Source organism: Galeopterus variegatus, unplaced genomic scaffold, assembly GCF_000696425.1.
Source record: "Galeopterus variegatus unplaced genomic scaffold, G_variegatus-3.0.2 Scaffold624, whole genome shotgun sequence".
Taxonomy (NCBI): Eukaryota; Metazoa; Chordata; class Mammalia; order Dermoptera; family Cynocephalidae; genus Galeopterus; species Galeopterus variegatus.
The window spans coordinates 309,565-331,753 of NW_007726735.1; the positions used below are offsets into that span (position 1 = coordinate 309,565).

At 39.3% G+C, this 22,189-nt stretch overlaps 1 protein-coding gene across 7 annotated transcripts in view; it reads left to right on the top strand.

Annotated features, from left to right (window-relative positions):
- The window catches only part of LRCH3 (leucine-rich repeats and calponin homology (CH) domain containing 3), a 119,036-nt gene that overhangs the window by 73,500 nt on the left and 23,347 nt on the right, over positions 1–22,189 (top strand). For 4 of the 7 annotated variants that reach the window (XM_008570702.1, XM_008570705.1, XM_008570700.1 and 1 more), the window contains exons 11-14: positions 10,595–10,646; positions 12,868–13,017; positions 16,467–16,517; positions 18,367–18,420. In XM_008570702.1, the coding sequence (XP_008568924.1) occupies positions 10,595–10,646; positions 12,868–13,017; positions 16,467–16,517; positions 18,367–18,420 (307 nt within the window). The remainder of the gene's footprint in view (positions 1–10,594; positions 10,647–12,867; positions 13,018–16,466; positions 16,518–18,366; positions 18,421–22,189) is intronic. The other 3 variants (XM_008570704.1, XM_008570706.1, XM_008570701.1) reach the window with 2 other exon arrangements.

Genomic DNA, 22,189 nt, shown 5'->3' on the forward strand with positions numbered 1-22,189 from the left:
AAAAAAAAAAAAAAAAAAAAAAAAAGAAAGAAAGAAAGAAAAAGGGGCCGGCCCATGGTTCACTTGGGAGAGTGTGGTGCTGATGACACCAAGGCCACGGGTTCGGATCCCTATATAGGGATGGCCGATTAGCTCACTTGGGAGAGCGCATGGTGCTGACAACACAAAGTCAAGGGTTGAGATCCCCTTACTTGTCATCCTTTTAAAAGAAAAAAAAGAGAAAAAATTACATTTGGGTAAAACCTGGAAGTTTTTTGTTTCATATTATATAGACAGAGCTGGAAAAACTACTCACATTAATTATGTGATTTTACAAACAGAAAAGCAGAGGGGAAGTTCAGTGTCAGATAAAGTTCAGGTTTACTAAGTTCAAATGAATTCAAGACTTAAAAGAGGTTATTATGTTTTACCTGGAGTTTTTGCTCCTTATGTCTTAATATTCCATTCTTTTCAAGAGAGGGTGCCACTACCATTTATTCAAACAGTATTTCTTGAACACTATAATGGATCTGGCTCTGTTCCAGGACCCTGGTATCTTAGAGTTTACCTTTTAGTGGAAGTAGACAAATATATGTAACAAATGTATGTCAGGTACTGCTAAGTGCTTTGAAGAAAAACAAATGAGGGTAAAAGAGATAGTGTCAGGGTGAAGGGAAAGTGACAGTAATGTTATATGGAGTAATAATATTTTGATAGAAACCTGAGGTAGGAACATGCTTGGTATATTCAAGAAGCACCAGAGTCTTAATGCAGGACAAGTTTGGGGTATGAGATGAGAGTTCAGTTGTGCTTATGTTCTATCTGAGGTGCTTACTAGTCATCCAAGTGGAAGTATCAAGTAATCAGGTAGTACATGTTTGGAGTAAAGGAAGAGGAATTAGGGCTTAAACAACCAGCAAAAGAGACTGAGCAGACGTGGTCATGGAGAAAGAGGTTGGTTTCCCAGAAGCTAAATAAAAAGTGTTTTAAGAAGTGTAGATGAGGATAAACAATGTCACATACTGATGATAGGTTCAATAAGGTGAGGACTAAGAAATAACTATTGGATTTGGGAGTGTAAAGATCATTGTCAGGGCTGACCCCGTGGCTCACTCGGGAGAGTGCAGCGCTGGGAGCAATGAGGCCGTGGGTTCGGATCCTATATAGGAATGGCCGGTGCACTCACTGGCTGAGTGCGGTGCAGGCAACACCAAGCCAAGGGTTGCAATCCCCTTACCGGTCACAAAAAAAAAAAAGATCATTGTCAAACTTGTGAGCTGAAAGAGCAGTTTCAGTGAAGTTGTAAAGACAGAATCCAGATTGGAGTGGGTTCAAAATAAACTGATGAGATGAAGTAGAGATAATGGATTTGACCAGTTTTTTAAAGACATTTTGGTGTAAAAGGAGGGTAAAGAAATGTGGTAGAAGGTATGCTTTAAATGGTTGAAAAACATTGTTAAAACGCAGTGTCCAAGTCAGGGCACATAAACTCACTTAAGATGGGTTTATTTGGTCCTTTCTATGTTTTGGTCTAGCTCATCTTCAGATGGCCAGTAAAAAGTATAGGAAATTTTAGCAGTGAAATTATCATATAGACACACTGTTGCAGTTAATTCTTATTATTCTGAGTATATAATCATTACATTATGCTTTGGGTCTCTGTTTGTAATATTTCACTTAATCTTCATAACATCTCATTGAGGTAAGCACAATTAGACTTATTTTATATAATAAGGAAACTGTGGTTTACAGAAGTTAAATAACTCCTAATTTACTGAATTTGGCCAAGCCAGGGAGACTGGTCTGGGTTTGTTAGGATATATAAGAATGATGATAGATTATTCCCAAAGTAAATATTAGGCAATGCAAAGCATGTCCATATGCTAAGGATGCTATCCATGCCTCTGTCATTTTCTCAGGGAGGATCATCTAGGACATGGGTGTAGGCAGCCTGAATGCATGAAGATGTCCACCAGTCTGAAGAATAGGGAATTAGGGGCTCTCTACCATTATACCACCAGCATTCAAAAACAACTTCTACAATATGCTACAGTACTTCTGTTACTTGGCAAGCTTCATCACCCGGGTGTACTGTCCAGGCTCCAAGCCTTGAAATTCTCACTGTGTCAGTGCTAGGGGAATCTTCCCTTATCTAAGTCTGTGCTTTCAGACCTAAAGGTTTTCTGTTTATATTCATAGTCACCTACTATTAAGTAACAGGCCGTGGATTCAAATTCAGTCGTGACTCATTCTGAAGTCCAAGCTGTTAACCACTACACTATGTCACCCTTTTCAGACTAATACATCAGACTGGATTCACTCATTTCTCATTCTTTATTGGTTATATCCCAGTTAAAAATCTTACCCTACTAACCCACTCAATTTTTCTTATCTTGAAAACTTTTGACTGAGGATGTATTAACTCAGAATACTAAGATAAGTGTTGGCAAGGTTTAGTAAAAATTTAAGGAAGTTGTTTCCCAGCTTCAGTGTTACTGTAAACTTGTCTAAGGAAGTTACTCATTTATTCTGTTCCTTTTAAAAATTATAAACATGGGCCGGCCCGGTGGCGCACTGGAGAGTGCGCCGCTTGGGAGCGCAGCGGCGCTCCCGCCGAGGGTTCAGATCCCATGTGGAGACCGGTTCCCACTCACTGGCTGAGCGCGGTGCGGGCGCAACACCAAGGGTTGCGATCCCGTTGCCGGTCCCCGGTACGGGCACGACACCGAGGGTTGCGATCCCGTTACCGGTCAGTAAAAAAGACAAGGAAAAAAAATAAATAAATAAAAAATAAAAATTATAAACATAACGTATTCTGTCAAAACTTGTTTTTGATGCCTAGAAATTTAAAAAAAAAAAAAAAGAAATTTGTGAATACCTGAAAGATTTGGAACCAATATTTTAAATATGTGAAGAGAAAAAGAATAATAGAATAGCTTAAGTTTTTGCATTCTTATATATTTTAAAATTCATAAAAGTATAAGGTAGACCAGTGTTTCTCAACAGCGTATATAGCACACTCTCCAGGGGATGTTTGAAAATGTGTTTATGTATTGTGGAAATTGGTTGTCAAAATGACTGCAGGTGTTACTGGCAGGCACTGAGGCTATTGCCTACAATGTGCAGGACAATCTTATACAACAACAACAAAATTATCTTATTTGAAATGTCAGTGATGCTCCTATTGAGAAACTTATTTATAGATTAAAAAATCGTGCAATATAAAGTAGCATGGTGAAACCAAGGAGTAACAAAGCTGTAATTGGCTAACATTACCACCTGGTGATTAGCATGGGTGAACCGTCAGTTTCTTTGGGTAACTACCTTGGCCAGGGGTAGTTTCCCAGGAAGGAGGGAGAACTCTGGTATGCATGGGGAGGGGGATAGGGCTATGTCCAGCATTTACACTACATTCCACCCCTACATTCAACTATTCCACCCTCACAGTCTGTGTCACATTAATCTTCCTCATGTACCCTACATGGAATAGCATATTGCGCATTGTCCGTAGCAGACCCAACATGGCAGATAGTGGGAACTCCGAGCAGACCTAGCAGGCTAATCTATTATGTACTCAGGTCAGGGTCGCAGCCCACTGAAGGGAGGTGTTCCCTGTGGTCATACTAGGGATGAGAAGAAAATTTTTTAACAGGTACTAAAAGTGACATGATGTTTATCGAGTAACACACAAGCAACAGTTTTATCTTGAGACTATGGTTACACTACGCGGGGGCTTCCCTGATTTAGCATACCAAGCCCTGTCAGGTCCAGGGGCTATTTTATCTATGATGGTAGCAAGGGGAGACCCAAAAACTCCATAGGGAAATAATAATAGTCCCTTTCTGTATAATCTGATCTGTGGGGTTGTGACACCTCATGATATTTGACCTTTGTCCTATTACTGATGGAAAGATCTCTAACCCCTTTTCTATTCCTTCACCCCAGGAAGACAACAGGGAGTACCAGCATGGTTCAGTTTGAATATCCCAGGCCAGTGGAGTGTACTCACTCCAAGTACTATGTCCTGAGGGCCTGGCAATAAGAAGTTATTTTTGCTTCCCCATTGAGGTCTTAGTGAAGTCTCTAAAGTCTTAATTTGCGGTCTTATGGCCACTGTCCAGTCTCCATCAGTGTGTCCAGCAGGGAGGGGGCGACCCAATCTGGGCCTCTCATTCAGTGTCCATAGGGCTTCTGCTAACCTCATTGTCCACCCCTGCAGGGTGTGCTGTTCTGTATTCAAGGCCTCCTTAAGCATTCCATTGTATCTTTCCATGAGACCTGCTCCAGTTGGATTATAGGGAAGATGAAACTTCCAAGTGATGTTATGGGCATTGTCCCATTGTTGTACCTGTTGCCCAGTGAAATGGATGCCTTGATCACTCAATGACTTCAGGGGTTCCATAGGCAGCCATGAGTTGTGTCAGTCCTCTGATTGTTGTTCTCTGGGTGGTCCATTTGCTGGGGTAAGCTTGCATAATACCTGTACAGGTGTCTACATAAGTTAATGCATAACAAGACTCTTCTGATAAGGGGAGTGGCCCTATATATCCTATTGGCCAATGATTCAGGGGTGCATCTCCCCTACACACCTGTCCCATCTCTTGGGGAAGCTTACGTGGATGTCGTTCTGCACAGACAGGACAGTTCTGACAGGCAGTCACAATGTCAGCATACTGGATTGATAGCCCCCAGGCTTTGGCCACTTCCCATAGTGTCTTTTGTCCAGTGTTTTTTATTTTCTTGTGTGAAGATGTGGCCCCAGGCAGCCACATCTTCAGTGGGGGCTTCTACCATCTATCACACATTGTCCAGGGCGTTGGCCTCGTCCTTGCCCAGGCTGCCCCATGGGTTGTGCCCAGACACATGGTACATAGTCACTGATTTATATTGGCAGATCGCATATATATCTTGCCACATGTCCTGACCCCACAGGGGCTTATTCATGATCAGCCAGTCCTCTGTTTTTTCCATTGGGGCAGCCACAACATGAGACCGTTAAAAACTGCCCATCCATCAGTACAGATGGTTACGAGGCCTTTCTCTTTGGCTATACCATCCATACTGCTCGCAGTTCAGCCTATTGGCTGATTTGCCTGGTGCTGTCATCTATCCAGATGATATCAATTGACAGTTGGCTTGCAATGGCTTTCCATCAAGGGGGATGCCCTCGACAGGAGCTGTCAGTATACCAAGCCTCTTTTCTGACACTGGCAGCACATCTTCCTTAATGGGGAAGGGGGTCAATACTGTGGGTTCAGCAAGCACATTATCTGGGTCCACAAATTTTGACAGGTCCCAATAACTGCTGTAGTTTGTGGCTCAAGTGACTTGTGGATAACTTACTAACACTGTTGCAGGTAGGCACGCCACTTGGTCATCGTAGTAGTCTGAGCACTGGAACTGCAGTATCGCTTGGAGATGTCATGAATCCATCCAGCAATTGGCAGTGCAGTCCTCACTGTCACAGCTGCCTGTCCAGTGACTGGTTCTGTGACTAGCAGTGCTTGGCAAACAGTGTTTACTTGTTGCTCTGTGGGGCTATTGGGCCTCTGTTCCTTTCCATGTCTGGGACCAAAACCCTATGGGGAGGCAAGCTTTCACCTGTCATTGCCATAACCTCCAAGCATAGCCCTCCTGGGAAATTTTTACATCCAATTCAGAGGGTAGTACTGGATTTAGAACACTCAATGCTTGCATGCCCCCCTGCTGCTGCTTTTGCAGAACCAAAAGCAGCTTGGCATTCAGAAGAAGTCCAATCCTATTGTGCTCCCTTTTTATTTTAACTAGTTTGTATGGAGGCCTCACTATTTGAGCTAAATGGGGAATAAACACCCTCTGGTATCCTAACCCAGAAATACCTGTAATTGTTTAGCAGTAGTTAGCCTAGGGTATGCCTGAATCTTATCTCTTACCATGGAGGGCATTACTTTTGTCTTACCCAACCAAATAACAACCAAGAATTTGACAGATAATCCGGGTCCCTAGACCTTGTTTTGGTTTATAGCCTATCCCCTCCTCTGTAGATGAGTGATAAGGGATGGTGTAGCCTCCTCCAAATCTGTAAGAGAATCAGAGGTTAACATAATGTCATCAATATAATGGAATAGTCTCACTGACGGAGGCGCCATCCATTTTTCCAAGTCTTCCACGTCCATTTTGTGGCAGATGGTAAGGCTATGCACGTAGCCCATCAGTAAAACCATGAATGTCCACTGGCATCCTTCCCACATGAAGGCGAATTGGTCTTGACTGTCTGGATGGTTATCAATACTAAAGAAAGCATTAGCCAAGTCTAATACAGCATGATATGTTCCCAGTTTAGTTCCTTATTTATTCATAATATCAGTAATGTTAGATACAGCCTCATGTAATGGGGGATAGCTTATTTAGTTACCTGTAGTCCACAGTCATTCTCCAGATGCTGTCTGGTTTAAGGAAGGGCCACAAAGGGGAGTTATACAGACTATGGGCTGGGAATATTATTTTTACCTTGGCTAATTCCAGTATAGTTTCCCCAATTTTCTTGTGACCCACTGGCAACCAGTATTGCTTAGTTGCCACTATTCACCAGGGTGATGGAAGTTGCACCAGAGGATACTGTGTTTTACCTCTCTGTACTTCTTTCATAACACTACTTCGTAGGCAAAACTGCCCCACACTAGTATGCAAACACAAACCTTGCAGTATATTAGTCCTGAGTATGTATTCCCTGATCGGAGAGATATACACAGCATGTTCCCTGGTGGAGAGCCCCCCAATCCTTAAAGTTAACTTCACCTTTCTTACTTCAATGGATTGCCCACCATACCTATCTACAACAGTAATCAGCCCCTCGAATTTTGATGGATTCCCATATATCAATGTACATTCAGATCCTGTATCTACTAAGGCAATCACCCTTTGTTTGTACTGCAGAGACCAGTGTACAGCAAACTCAAAATGGGGCCTCTGGTCAACCGAGACAGCTCACCTTTCCTCCATCACTTGGCCCCACCCCTAGGCTTGGGACCAAGGGAACATGAAATCTGTCTCGTCTTCCTCTGGAGGAGCACAGGGCTCCACTTGGGGTGAGCTAAAGAGGCCCCCCATAGAGTTGTGATTTCCTGCACATCCCCTTATCAGCCACGACTCCAATTACTTTTCCGGCAGGGGCTGAATCTGTTTCTCTTTGGGCCGCTGTTGCCACAATTTAAGCAGTGTTATATTCGGCTGCTTATCTAGTTTGGGGGGGTCAACCCCTTCCTTAGTTAGGTCCATCCACAGCTGTTTTCTAGTATCTTTCACTGGTTCTTTCTGATCTCCTTTTTTCCCTCTTTTCCCTTTTGGTGTGGCTTCTTTTTACCTTACGAATCCCTTTCTTTTGTCATATAATTTCATTTTCTCCTAGATCAGCTATGGTTTGTGCTGCCCTTTGAACTGATTTCCCTACTAGGGGTGACAGAACAGATACCAGTGTTCCATAGCAGCTACTGGTAGCCATCATATAATCCTGTCTTTCATTCCTCCAGTAAATTGCACGAAGTCCAGACCACAAAAGGGTCTCTTGTCTCATCTCAATTTCCTAAGGAATTTTTGCAACTCCTCTGTAGTAGACCACCGAGGGGACACTCCCAGGATGCTCCCTTCATCAGGCCATGTGGCACGACAGCCTGCCGTGATCCACGTCAACAGGGAGGCATATTTGTCATATTGCCCTGCTCCATAAATGCGCTGCTGGAGCAAGGGATGATTGGTGACCACCTCCATTTTTACCAGCTCATTCCCTGACAATATTATGCCACCGGCCCCCATATCGCATAAACAGAGCAGCCACCCGGGAATGCTTTCTATCCCTTTCTGCCGAAACTTAGTAGCCAGTTCTACCAGCTCTGCCGAAGTGTAAGGGTGGGCGCTTATATGCGTATATTTTAGTGGAGGAGGTAAATCTTGGGCGTTTTGCCATTCTGTTCACTCTTGCCTAGTCTTAAGCTTTGTATTATTGCTGGTCTAGCCTGAGATCGCCTGCTTTATGATCAGTTACCCCCACTTGGAAATTCTCATCTCCCTCATCTGAGGTATCGATCTCAGAAGTGGGCTCCCATTTTCTAGGGTTTCACTCTGGATTTGAAATTGCCACACGGGATCTTAGCCTGCAGCAGCCACTTTCCTTTTATTTTCCTAAAATGGCATGCCAAATAGTGCAGCTGGTCAGTGACTGACTCACTGTCATATCCTTGTTATCAACCTGAGTTTAAAAAGCCTCTCTTTCTAATCTTAATGCTTCCTTTAACCTTTGTCCTTGATTTTGCGACTCAGTTTCCTTCTCGGTTGCTAGCCTGAGCCCGTGGAGGAGAGGCCATGCTACTGTGGCAGCAGTGGCCTGTATTCTTTATTCCTTTGAATACCTCCTCTTTCCTCGACTGCCTTCCACACGTCTAGCAGTCCTGCTTCTATTTTCAGGGTGTCTCCATACTCACACAGCGGTTCCCAGTTAACAAGCTGGCGATATCAAACCGCATTGAACCAGTGGCCCATCCAGGTATTTCCCACTGCAACATTCCTCCCATACCCTTCATCTCTCCCGCAGCTGCGTCAATGGAGAGTTTCTCTGGAATAGACTGCCAACTACACCAGTTGTATCATGGGAGCCCCAAATCTGAGAGGGCACTTGTGTAGTGTTTGTCTATTCCAAAAAACTCACCCCGTATTTCAACAGGTAGAGACATTGGTTTGTTAGACTTACAGTAGTCACTGACAGCAGCTGGCCAACTAGGTATCCACACCACCACGGGACACATACAACAGTTACGTAGAGAACAGATCAAAGTAGGGGTGTAAATCATTTGCATGCTTAGCACAGACCCTCACCCAGCTCACATAACTCAAAGCCCATGGGAGATCTGGCTGAGTAGATAAGTTAATCTACTGGCTATTCTCTAGAGTGCTTTAACACCAGCATGCTATTTCATTTCCTACTTCCTCCAGTCTTTCATTTGTCTTAAAGGGGATGTGCCTTTCCTTGGGTAAGTACTTGGGCAGGGGTAGTTTCTCAGAGGGGGAAGGGGAACTCTGGTATGTACAGGGAGGGGGAACAGTGCTGTGTCCAGCGTTTTCTCTACAGTGGTGTTGTAGGAAGAATGCCAAACTAAAAGCTTGTATTCTAATCCAGGCTCTGCCAGTAAGTAGCTATCTGTTCCCTCATCTGTAAAATTAGTGACTGGACTCCATGATTTCTGAGGTCCCTTCTAGTTCTTGTATGCTGCTACTATAGAATCAGATAAGGATTCAAATCCAGCTCCACAACTTACTTCCTCTGTCACCTTGGGAAGGTTACTTCACTGCTATGCCTCAGTTTTCTCAACTTATGAATGAAGATTATGATAGTTCTTAAGTCATAAGATTGTTGTGAGGAGTATTTGAGAAGTACTGTGTGTCAAGTACTTAACACAGGGCATATGTAATGCATGGTAGGAGCTCAATGAGTATTAGTTTCTCAGTATTAGTTTGCTTCAAAAAAATATTATCCAAAAAACGACATGAATCATAGTTGCTTAGTGTAAAAAAAAAAAAAAGTTGATCACATCTGTACATCAAGGAAAAACAGTCCCATTTTTAAAGAAAAATAAGATATTATAAAAGACCTTCTGTGAGAAGAAGATCTCTATAAGTTGGAATCTTTGGAAAAGACTTGAAGTAAGGAATCAATATATAGTCATGAGAGATCTTATTAGAGAAAAGCTTCCGTAGTGGGCATGTTTGTTAAACAGAGTAAGAGTCTTGAATGCCAGGTTGAAGAAATTGTAATATTAGTAGTAGGTAATAAGAAACTACTGGAGCTTTTAGAGATTTGTTTTTATTTCCCTAATAACACATTGATATCAATACATGTAAATCAACCTGACAGGCTAATAATCATAGTTTAAAATTTAGGTCCTAAATTTCGAAAAGTCACTACTCTACCAATTTTAGTTTCAGACACACAGATGAGTTAATGAGACTTGAAATACTAAATATGGTTCAGGAAAAAGGTAAATACCAAACTGTAAGAATTAACACAGATAACAATGAGAAGCAAGTAATACTTTTTTGTTTTTTTAGGCATCAAGTATGGTTTCATCTTTTTCTTAAAAATCAACAAGATTTTTACTTTTGTTATTAAAATTATTTCATAAATTGAAAATAAGGAGTACTTTACAAGTATAGTTACCAGGTTCTATAGTAATTCAGATTTCTGTTGATAAAATGGCTTTATATGTAAAAGGATCCCAATTTACATGTATCTTGTTTCAATCATGTAGTAAAGGAGGTAATAATTATGTGTTATAAAGAAATGATACTGTTTGAAGTGATCATAATTAACCATATTGTCAGTATTGGCTGACACAGACAGTTGCTAGCTAGCTACAGATTTATCAGTGATATCACATGAAACATGATTTGGAGACATCAGGTATTTCTACAGTTTAATTTAATGACTTAGGCTCAAGTTTACAAAATGCAGTTACTCTTTCAGTGCTAACTAGACAGTTTGACTACTGAGTAATAGCTACATTAACAAAAGAATTTCACTTGTTCTTTATATGTCTATCTTTTTATCAACAAGTTTTTTCTTTCTTTTTTTTTGCGGGGGGGTCAGGGTTCCAGTTGAGCCATCTTCTCTCTTGTCACTATCACCAAGTCACAATCAGGTAATTTTTAGTAGATTTATTTTTTCCTTTTAGTTTTGATTTTTTAAAACTAAGATGGCTTTCTTTTATAATATTTAAATTGTCATTAATTGCCAGATATTTGTAAACTTTACTACCAGTCTCCTCAGTCATACGGTTAATATAACATGTACATGATACTTTGTCTAAAAATGGTGTTTTTAGACACCAGACAGAAAATAAATCTTTACCAACATGATGGCTGTATTGGTCCATTTCTGTTGCTTGTAACAAAATATTTGAAACTGGGTAATTTATAAGAAAACAAAATTTATTGCTTACTGTTTTGGAGGCTAGTAAGTCCAAAGTCCAGGGAACACAGCTGGTGAAGGCTTTCTTTGGTGATGACTTCAGTGACAGCAGGGTATCACATTAAGAAGATGGTGGAGCAGAGAGAGCAAAGAGATAGTTCCTAATATACTCTCTTTTTAAAGCCCTCCAAACCACGCCCATGACCACCATTTTTAATCCATTCACTACTGCATGGTCCTACAATCTAATTACCTCTTCAAGGCCCCACCTTTCAATTACCATAATAGGATTTGCCACCCTCAACATTACAGTGGGGATTAAGCCTCAATGAGGTTGACGGGAGCATCAATCTATAGCATTCCACCCCAAACCCCTCCAAAACTCTTGTCCTTTTCACACACAGATACATTCATTTCATCCCCAAAGTCTTAACTTGTTTCAACTCAAAAGTCCAAAGTTCAAAGTCCCATCTATGAAATCAAAACAAGTTATCTACTCCCAAGAAACAATGGTGGAACAATCATAGGGTACATATTTTTGTTCAAAAAGGGAGAAATAGGCTAAAAGAAAGGGGTTACAGGTCCCAAACAAGTCCGAAACCCAACAGGGCAGGAATTAAGTCTCAAAGCTGAAGAGTCATGTACCTTGACTGCATGTTCAGTGTCCTCTACATGCTGGTTCAGGGGTTGGATCCCCAAGTCCTTGGGTAGCTCTACTCCTATGGCTTTCCTGGTCTGAAGCCATGCTTCAGTTCTCACAGGCTGGCATTACACACTGGTAGCTCCACGATTCTGGGATCTCCATGGCAGTCTTGCTCCCATGACTCCACTAGGCTTGGCACTGTTGGGGTTTTTCTGCAGCAACTCCAACCCAACATTTCTGCTTGGCATTGCTCTAGTGAAGGCTCTGTGCAATGAATCCGCCCCTGTGACAGATTTCTTCCTGGGTCCTCAGGCTTTATTCCAAACATCCTTTGAAATCGGGGAGGAGGCTCCCAAGCCTCCACAGCTCTTGCATTCTGCAAGCCTGCAGACCTAACACCACATGGATACTGCCAAGGCTTCCACCTTATGTTTTCCAAATCTGTGGGTCCAGCCACACTTGGGGCCAACTTAGCAGCCAAAGCAGCTGGGGTGCTGGTGCTGGAAGCTGCTTCCCTAGGGGGCCCTGTGTAGCAAGCCAAGGAGGGTGCTTCAGGGCTGTACCCCAAGACCATTCTGTACCCAGAGGCTTCTGCAGTACCTTCAGGGCCTTTCCCCCTTTCTCTTGATAATCACTTTCTTTTGTAGTATTCCTTTTAATAAAGGGCCCTTGGGCTACCCTTGCTTTTGTTGCCAGGCCGAAAGTTTTCCAATTTTTTGCCTTCTGCTTTCTTTTCAATTATAAATTCTGGTTTTACCTCATGCCTTTTCTGCCATAACTCAGCATAGGCTGTTGCAAGTAGCCGTTCAGCTTCCTTAATGTTTTGCTGCTTAGAAGTACCTTCTGCCAAATACTCTGGTTCACAACTCCTAAATTCCAACTTCCACAAAGTTGTAGGACATGGACACAATGCAGCCAAATTCCTTGCTAGTTCACAGCAAGGGTGATCTTTGCCCCAGTTTCCAATAAACTCCTTAATTCTATCTGTAGAGGTCCTACAATCTAATCACCTCTTCAAGGCCCCACCTTTAAATTACCATAATAGGATTTCCCATCCTCAGGTTACAGTGGGGATTAAGCCTCAGGTTGAGGGGGGCATCCAATATACAGCAATGCCTTTATAATACATATAAGATCAGTACAAAGATGAGAAAAGATTAGCAATAAACACATTTCCACATTTCAAGAAACGCTAGGTGACTACAAAGTAAACTGCTTGGGTCAACAGTAGTTCCCTAGATTGATAAGTAATATTGATAAGTTGATCCTTATCCCCACTTGTATATGCAAAATGATACTTTTGTTCCAGTTACCACATACAGACTTGGAACTTCATCGGAGAAGAGAACAGTTAGTAGAGCGCACTCGAAGAGAGGCACAGCTTGCTGCCCTACAGTATGAAGAAGAGAAAATACGAACCAAGCAAATTCAGAGAGATGCTGTCCTGGACTTTGTCAAGGTGAATCATTTGAATTCATTGAATGATACTCTTAAAGTTATTTAGAAGTAAGTGCTTTTTTTTTTTTTTTTGCTGAGACTTTTGGTTTTTATTGTCCTAATTAAAATATCAACTTTTTTCTCTCATTATAAGGAATCTTGACTAAACAGTGTGATTGTCTCTCCTCCTTGTGATTATTTTACTCTTTAAAGTAATTTCTTCTACTTAATTAGCAGTCTGTCATCGGACATATCAGCTGCCATTTCCCCAATCTCTAGTGTCACAGTAATGATCAATAAGATAATGCAAGTAAGAGTGCTGTGTAAACTGTAAAAATGCCATGGAAAAGTAAACTATTATTATCAGAACCTCTCCCCATCTTTTTCACTCTACTAAATACCAAAACTTTGCTAGGCTTACAGGCTTAATCCCTTATAGTCATCTTTGATTCCTTCCTTTTTGTTGTTCTCCATACCCACTCAATTAACAACCCCTGTTAATATTTCCTTAACATTTTGTAGCCTCTATAGTAGCAACTAAACCTTGTTAATTTTATTTTGCCTATATTACTTTCCTTTTTGTTCTGAAATTGCCTTGGATTTTTTCTTCATAATTAAATAATTATTTGTAATTTTGTTTGCTAAATACTTTACTCCCTACTACATTCCTAGATCTTAGCAGGTTATAGCCCATAGTAAAGCTCAATAAATATTTGTTAAATGAATAATTAAATGAATGAATCACTCTTGTCCTCTAAAAGCTTTCTCTGCTGTGTTTCATAACTTTAGCCACAGACTGTCTTCTTTAAGTACTATATACATATCTGTTTTACTTGATAAATTCTCATTTTTTTGTATTTATCAAGCCCATGATGATGATCTTTAGCTCTCTTTTTGGCTTGATTCCTTTTCATCTAACAAGTTCTATTGCCTATTATTTTCTTTCTAAATTTAGGCAAAAACTAAAATTAATGTTCCTACAAACAGAAGTTTACAAAGGTACCTCTCTTAGTCTCTCCCTCTCTCAAAACCTTCTGTCTACCCTGAGATGTTTCCTCCTTTTGTGCCTTCTCCCCTCCTCTAATAATGAAGAGTTACTTAGCTAAGAACTGTTATTATGTTAATGACCATTTTATCATTGTCTCCTTTACCTTCTATCACTGTATTTTTGCTCAAGTCATTTAATGCTCACATACTATCTCTCCTAATTTGTCAAACCATTTCCCTTTCCCTTAATTCCCTATTTGATTTGTTACCAAATAAAAACATTTTTATATAGTCCTTTTAAAACTAATCAGAACACTTTACTGCTTTATTTAATCTTTGTAATAGGAGAGATGGAGGTATTCACATTTCACAGATAAGGAAGCTGAAGGTTTAAGGAAATTATGCATTGTAGTCATATACAGTAAATTAGTTTTCACAGTCAGGAGGCAAGCGTAGATTTCCTAAAGCCTAACTTGTTCATTTGTTCATTCATTGATTTGATAGACCTTTATGGAATGCTGGTTATATGCCTATACAAGGAATGTAAAGATGCATAAAATTAAGTCCTGCTCACCATGTACAGCTTGGATTTCATGAGGGAAATGAAACAAAAAAACCAAAAAAGACAGCTTGTAGTACAAATACCACTTTTATATCCAAGACAAAGGAAGAGTTTGAGAACAAGTATCATTCGAATTGACCTCAAAGGGGGTCAATATAGGACTCTGGAAAATGGGTAGGTAGGATATAGCCAGGAAGGAAAGAATGAATGATGGTGTAGAGGCACGTTCATTCTAGGTTGAGGGAATTTAAACAGGAAGGGAGCTAGGAATGAGCTTGTATGACTTTATACATTTAAAACAATGGCACTTAAGGGGAATACCAGCTTGCTTAGAGAGTTTGTGTTGAAGAATAATAGGAAAGGGCCGGCCTGTGGCTCACTCGGAAGAGTGCGGTGCTGTTCACACCAAGGCCACGGGTTCGGATCTGATATAGGGATGGCCGGTTCGCTCACTGGGTGAGCGTGGTGCTGACAACACCAAGTCAAGGGTTAAGATCCCCTTACCGGTCATCTTTTTTAAAAAAAAAGAATAATAGGAAAAATGAATTAGTGAGATGGTGAAGATGATGATAAAATTTTATTGAATTATTTATATTAACTCCTCCAATACTATAAAATAGGTACTGTTATTATTCTCTTTTTATGGATGAGGAAATTGATGCTCAGAGAGGATAACAATTTTCCAAAGTTTAAATATTCAGCTAGTCAGTGGTAGAGTAAGGATTCTAACAAGGCAGGCTGGCTTCAAACCCTACTCTCTGACCCCACGGTGCTGTATTGCCTCTCAGTAATTAATAATGGCTAACCCTTACTATAGTCTAAGTGCTGTTCTACGCATTTTACATAAATTAACTCATTTAACTTGCCTTCTGTAGAAGTCACACAGCTAGTAAGAGATAATCACATTGTAGACAGTCTTGGTTAAATGTCAAATTAGAGTTTGATCTTGATCTATTAGGCAGAAGAAAACAATTCTTTAGGAGAAAAACATGAGAAGAGATACTTACAAAAAACTAATCTACTCATGTTAGAATAGGTTAGGAAAAAAGAGACTAAAAGGAGAAAAATGAAACTGAAATTGCAATAATTATATTACAGTACAAAATGAAGGCATAAAATTAGATGATTTCTAAAGTTTCTAAGGATTGGCAGTGGCAAGAGCTTAGAATCAGAAATATCTGAATTTGAATTCAGCTTTGCCACTCACTATGCGCTTGACTTTTGTGTAACATACTTTGCCATTAGTTTCCAACTTTGTGACCTTGCACATGTCGTATAACCTCAATTTTCTTATGTCTAAATGTATTATTATATTTGTTTATCTCACAGAGTGAGAAGAATCACTTGAGATACTAAGAACATATTCTAAAACACTGACTACACAGGTGTTATAATGTTGTTATTTGACAGCATAACAGAAATTAGCAAACTGGGAAAATAGCCAGTTTTTGTTTGTGTTTGGTATGTTGAATATAGGGTGACAGTTGGGTTTCCAAGTGGAGAGTTTCTACAGGTAGTTGAAAATACAAACCTGAGATTTGGCTATTAGGAGAGAGCTACAGTTGTTGGCATTAGAGTGATATGTGAAGCCATTAGAGAGAGAGAGTGAGTTTACTGAGAGAATGTAGTAAGAGATCAATACTCTATGAAATATATTTGTATAGGTGTACATAATTTTTTTTACATTACTATTTATAAATACTTTTAGATGTATGAAAGTCCTGTTTGTCAATTTGTTGCTTTTCCTCATTTAAAGTATAAGATATTTAAGGGATGGGGCAACATCTTCTAACCAGTAAATCTGGTAAAGTGCTATATATGAGATAAATTAATGTGAGTGATTATTTTAATAAATAAATTTATTATTTCTAGAGTTCCAGAGTCTAACCAATTTGCCTTTTTGGGGGTTTGGGGGTGTTTAGCAAAAAGCATCACAAAGTCCACAAAAACAACAACTCCACTTAGATGGTGAGGTAAGTCTATGTAATCACCTTATTTTTGGGATTTATTATTCCTGCAATGGAAATGAAACGTTTTACATGTGATTTTCATGTTTTCAGTGATCAAAATATTGTCATTTTTTTCTTTTCTCCCTCACAAAATTCTACTTATGAGGGAGAAGAAGATACAGGCCAATGAGTGTATCAGAATCTATAAATGGGGGCTTTTTTCATCTATACACATCCATCTAGAGATTATATTTCCCTTCTCCATCCCCACAAGAGGCATCACTCCCCTCATCCATTTTCAAACCATACTGTGTAATGAGAGATAGTCCTGAGAGCTGTATCTGGCACAGGTCAATGGAGTAGATATTAAACAAAAAAGACTCTCTACATAGTATTTCAGCTTCAGTGGTCATTTCAATATTACCAATTATACTTCATGCACATTTGTTTTTTAATATCAAGTAGTACATTGTTATTACAAGTTAATATATAAAATTAATTGATTAAACTTCTAAAAATCTATGCACTATTTTGATCCATTAAAATGACACCTACAATAGGCCGGCCCGTGGCTCACTCGGTAGAGTGCGGTGCTCATAACACCAAGGCCACGGGTTCGGATCCTGTATAGGGATGGCCGGTTTGCTCACTAGCTGAGCGTGGTGCTGACAACACCAAGCCAAGGGTTGAGATCCCCTTACCAGTCATCTTTAAAAAAAAAAAAAAAAAAAAAGACACCTACAATAAATATTTTTATTATACTTAGATTTCTCATTAACCATTTTCCTTTTATCTTTATCTTATAGTTTTTTTCAATTTATGATCATCACTTTAAAAATGCATAAAGGCATTGTTTTATGTGAATTTTGACTTTGCTTTTTGTAAAATAAGTTATTTGGAAATCTAACGCATAGGCTATACAAGCATCGGTTTTCCACAGTGTTTCTAAGAGCTCAGACTCTGTGGACTGAGCTAGCTGGGCAGCCTTCCACAGTGTTTTTAAAGCACAAGTGTTTCTGGTGTGGGAAAGTGTATTGTTTAAAATGTTTCAAATTATCCATTATAAGGATTTTTAAAAATATTTTTGGATATATGATCACTACTTTTGTTTATATGAGAAATTATATATTGGTATAATACTTGAAAGATTCACTCAATTGTTTTCAGTTGTCTTTCTTCACATGGTAATAATTCTATACAAATTTTTGGCAACCAAAGTTTGGTTAATTTATTTTAACTTTTTTACCTTAACATTTCCTTCTAGATGGTCATTCTTCTGTATTTCATTTTCTAAAAACTAAAGTTTCACAGGAAAATAACGTGTTCAATTTAGAATTTTCCACTGTACTCTTAATTTTGTCTGAGAAAGGTAGTGAAAAGATGACTAGTCTAGAAATCATGATTCTTAGGTTTACTGTTTAATTTGTCACTGGTTCACTAAATGACCACAAATTCTTTATGTTATTGCTATAGCCATACTTCAGCTTTCTCTTCTGTGAACAGAAAATAATCTCAGTTTCCTTTTTGCTTTGGAAGGTTTTAGGCAATAAGATCATATTTGAAGTCGTTTAAACTCTTTGGAAGAAAATCAGTACTCAGAAGCAACTTTTATTGGCCATTACGGTGCATGATGATTGTGAATCCAGATGATTGTGAATCTGATTCTATATGTCAGCATCTTCAAAAGTGTGTCTTAATACAAGGGTAGTCAAAAAGTTCATGGAACGATGAAATTACAATATAATACAGATCTTTCCATGAACTTTTTGAAGACCCTGTGTATGTTTCTTTCCTTGTGTGTATATTTGTGAAATACGTCACACATGTGCATAGTCTGTTTTTGACATTGCTTCATTTTTCTCCACCTCTCCAGTGTCCCTTCCCATCCAGAAGGTCTCAGCACACTGATGATAGTGCCTTGTTAGTGGTAAGAGTCTTTCACAGAATGGAGTTTTACATTGTTATATCTAGAAATCAAAGAATAGCTACTCTACTTCTCAATCAGAAATTATCTAAATACCATAAAACATGATGAGTGTCATTACTAAATGCTTTACAGAACTGTTTCCCTACATTACCATTTGATTTACCTAGTGTTACAGAGTTCTGCAGGTATGATTACACATCTTTGTCAGTGCTTTCAAAAGTAAAATATTTGCATTGAGAACTATATTGGCTTTGTATGTGTGTTGGAGAGAGAGAGGGTATAACATAATATTAGGTTTTTTTAAATGTTGTTCCTAATTCCAGGTGCACTTACTTTATTAATCATTAGTTTGGTTCATGAGTCACCTGTGTGTTAATTGGAGTCCCTTACCCCATGGCACTAATTACACAACTATATGTTTGCATCCTGTTTTATCATATATTTTAAGCTACTGAAAATCCCACACTATGGTTTTAAATACTTAAATCCCTAGATTAGTCCTTCATGCTCATTTTTTAAACTCAGGGAAACATTAACTGGAATGCTATCTACTGATCATTTCTAACACTGTTTTACTTTTATGCCTGTTTCATCAGCTGAAAATGATTATAATATGAGAGCTTTAAAGTGTTAATCTGCCTTGCAAAAGAATTCTAACCATTTATAGAACTGCTCTTCCCAACATGTTCTTTTTTTAAAAAAGAAAAAAACTCTGATCCATCATGTTTTATGTTATTTTTTTCACAGTAGTATTGAAAACTATCAGTTCAAAAATTTAGTGTCTGTAGCAATTCCTGTCTTCTGTTAGTAACTGCTGCCATTGTGTATAGTACTGCATGAACTGCATGCTTCCACATGAGATTCTGATTACATAAACTTCCATTGTCTGTTAAAATTTCTGTGTATTCTGCAATCTTCACTTCTTTCCGGATGGATAAAGCACATTTTAACTGAGCAGTCTTATAGATGAATACAGCTAACAACTTCTGGAGTTTTAGTGAAAGTTAATTGGCATAAGAAGCAAATAAATTAACATAGGAAATTTTTTTTTTTTCCTTTTTGTCTTTTTTCGTGTCCGGTAACGGATAGCAACCCTCAGTGTCGCGCCCGTACCGGACCGGGACTGGCAATGGGATCGCAACCCTCGGTGTTGCACCCGCACCTCGCTCAGCCAGTGAGCGGGAACCGGTCTGTATGTGGGATCCGAACCCTCGGCGGGAGCGCCACCGTGCTCCCAAGCGGCGCACTGTAGCAGTGCACCACCGGGCCGGCCCAATGTAGGAAATATTGAGAGCCTCTGATGATCCAGACACTATCAAAATTATCTCATCACTCCTCACAGTGACCTTAACAGTTAAAGTTAAACTTATCACCATTTTACAAATGATTTCTGAGGCACAGAATGCTTTGTCCAGAATGTGACTTGTCCAGGGTCACATAGCTAGTAAGTACAAGGCTGGGTTTGAATCTGGATCTGGCCAGTTCAAGAACTGCATTAAACACTATGCTGTGTTGTCTCCGTTACTGTAATTGAAAACAGTTTAGGAAACTGAAGATGAGATTTAATAACACATGTAGTAAGTGATGTAAGGCTGAGTGCCCAGACTTTTTTGTCAAGGAAAATTAAAATTTGGAAAAACAACAGCAAAATCCCCTTAGTATGAAATTTGAAATAGCCTTCAGCCATTTGTCAAAACACATACATTTGTATTTTAGTTGTCAGTATTCCTGTCTGATCTTCTAAATTAGATCGCCCTTAAAAGCAAAGAATTTCTTCTAAGTTAAATGGCCTTTAAAAGCAAATTTCACATTTCTTTGTATGCTAAATAGTGTCCGACCAACATTGTGCAAAAAGAGTCGTGTTTTAAATAATACCTCTGATCTTCTCAAAACTACTCTTTAAAGACTTCATATTATTTTTAAAGTCTAAACGTCATAACATGGCCTAGAAGCTCCTGCAATCTCTGGCTACTCTTTCCCTCTCCAGTCTCATCTCTGGGTTCATGCTGTACTAGCATTTATTTTTTCACCTCTTCAACCATGGTAAGCCCTTTCCTGCATCAGGACCTTTATAAATGCTGTTCCCTCTACATGGAATGCCTCTCCCTCCCTGTATATATCTCTTGATTATTTCCTACTCATCTATCAGGTATCTGCTTAAATGTCACATCTTTTAAATGGTTTTTCTGCAAACCTCCCTGACCCTTAAATCAAATTTATGTCCTCACTGTTATTTTTTTTCTTCAGAGTACTTTTAATTGGGTGTTTATTGTTTTATATCTCTCCCCTATTAGACTACTAGATTGTAAGCTTCATAGACACAAAGATACTCTCTGTTGTGTTTACCTTTATATACTCATTCCCCATTGTAATTCCTGGGGATATATTACATGCTCAGTAAATATTTCTTTTCTTTTTTTTTTTTTTTTAAAGATGACCGGTAAGGGGATCTTAACCCTTGACTTGGTGTTGTCAGCACCGCACTCTGCCAAGTGAGCCACGGGCCGGCCCCTCAGTAAATATTTCTTGAATGAGCATGTAAATGCTATGCATTTAATAACTGCTCAGTAAATTGTTTCATGGTCAGAAGGTCTGATGATATAGCAAAGTAACTGTTGAATTTGACTTAAAGACCTTGAAATGTAGGATTTGAAATAAGTATTAGTAACATTTAATATCAGTTACACTAACATTCTCTTAGGACTGCACCTCAAGCTCCTGTTGCTTTCAGTTATATCCCTCCTCATTGTAAGAGAGTATCTAGGCTCATTTCACTTCCTCTATTCCTTTTCTCTTTCTTTGTCAACATAATGGCTTTTAGCCTTTTTATATTTGAGATTGGCAGTAGGTCCAGTACATTTGATTAAAAGGAGGCCAAGAAAATCTAAACAGGTGAAGTATACACAGTGTATTGCTGTTGTCACAGTCTTGTTCCTTGGTACAACACTTCTTTCTGCCTTAAGATAGATTTTGTTGCACTAATACATTGTATGTTACATACTTTTGGTTTTGTTTTTGTCAAAGAAAAAATATATTGCCACCTATTGACTCATTAAAAATAGTTGTATTTATTTTATTGACCATAAGCATACCATTTTCTAAATGTCCACATGTGATTTTGTCATTTATCCTGTGATTCAGAAATGTGAGGTCCTAGTTTTAAATTTTTTAAAAAAATATTTAACTTATAAAGTCTTTATTATATTTAAGCTTTTGGCACTTTGTACTTTTAATAGGTATAATATGATCTAATGCCTGTTGTGAAAGTCTTGTCTTCTCTGATTTCCACTTCCCATGTGGCAAAGGAAAAAATTGTCATGTTTTGAGCTTCTCTTAGCTGTAATCAAAATTCTAGGGCCGGCCCGGTGGCGCACTGGATAGTGCGCCGCTTGGGAAGCGCGGCGGCGCTCCCGTCCGAGGGTTCGGATCCCTCCCGCTCACTGGCTGAGCGAGGTGCGGGAGCAACACCGAGGGTTGTGATCCCGTTGCCGGTCTCCGGTCCGGTACGGGGGCAACACTGAGGGTTGCGATCCGTTGCCAGACACGGAAAAAGACAAAAAAAAAATTCTATATACTAAGGGCCGGCCCATGGCTCACTCGGGAGAATGTGGTACTGATAACACCAAGGCCGTGGGTTCGGATTCTATATAGGGATGGCCGGTTCGCTCACTGGCTGAGCGTGGTGCTGACAACACCAAGCCAAGGGTTAAGATCCCCATACCGGTCATCTTTTTTTTTTTTTTTTTTTTTTTTTTTTTTTTTTTTTTTT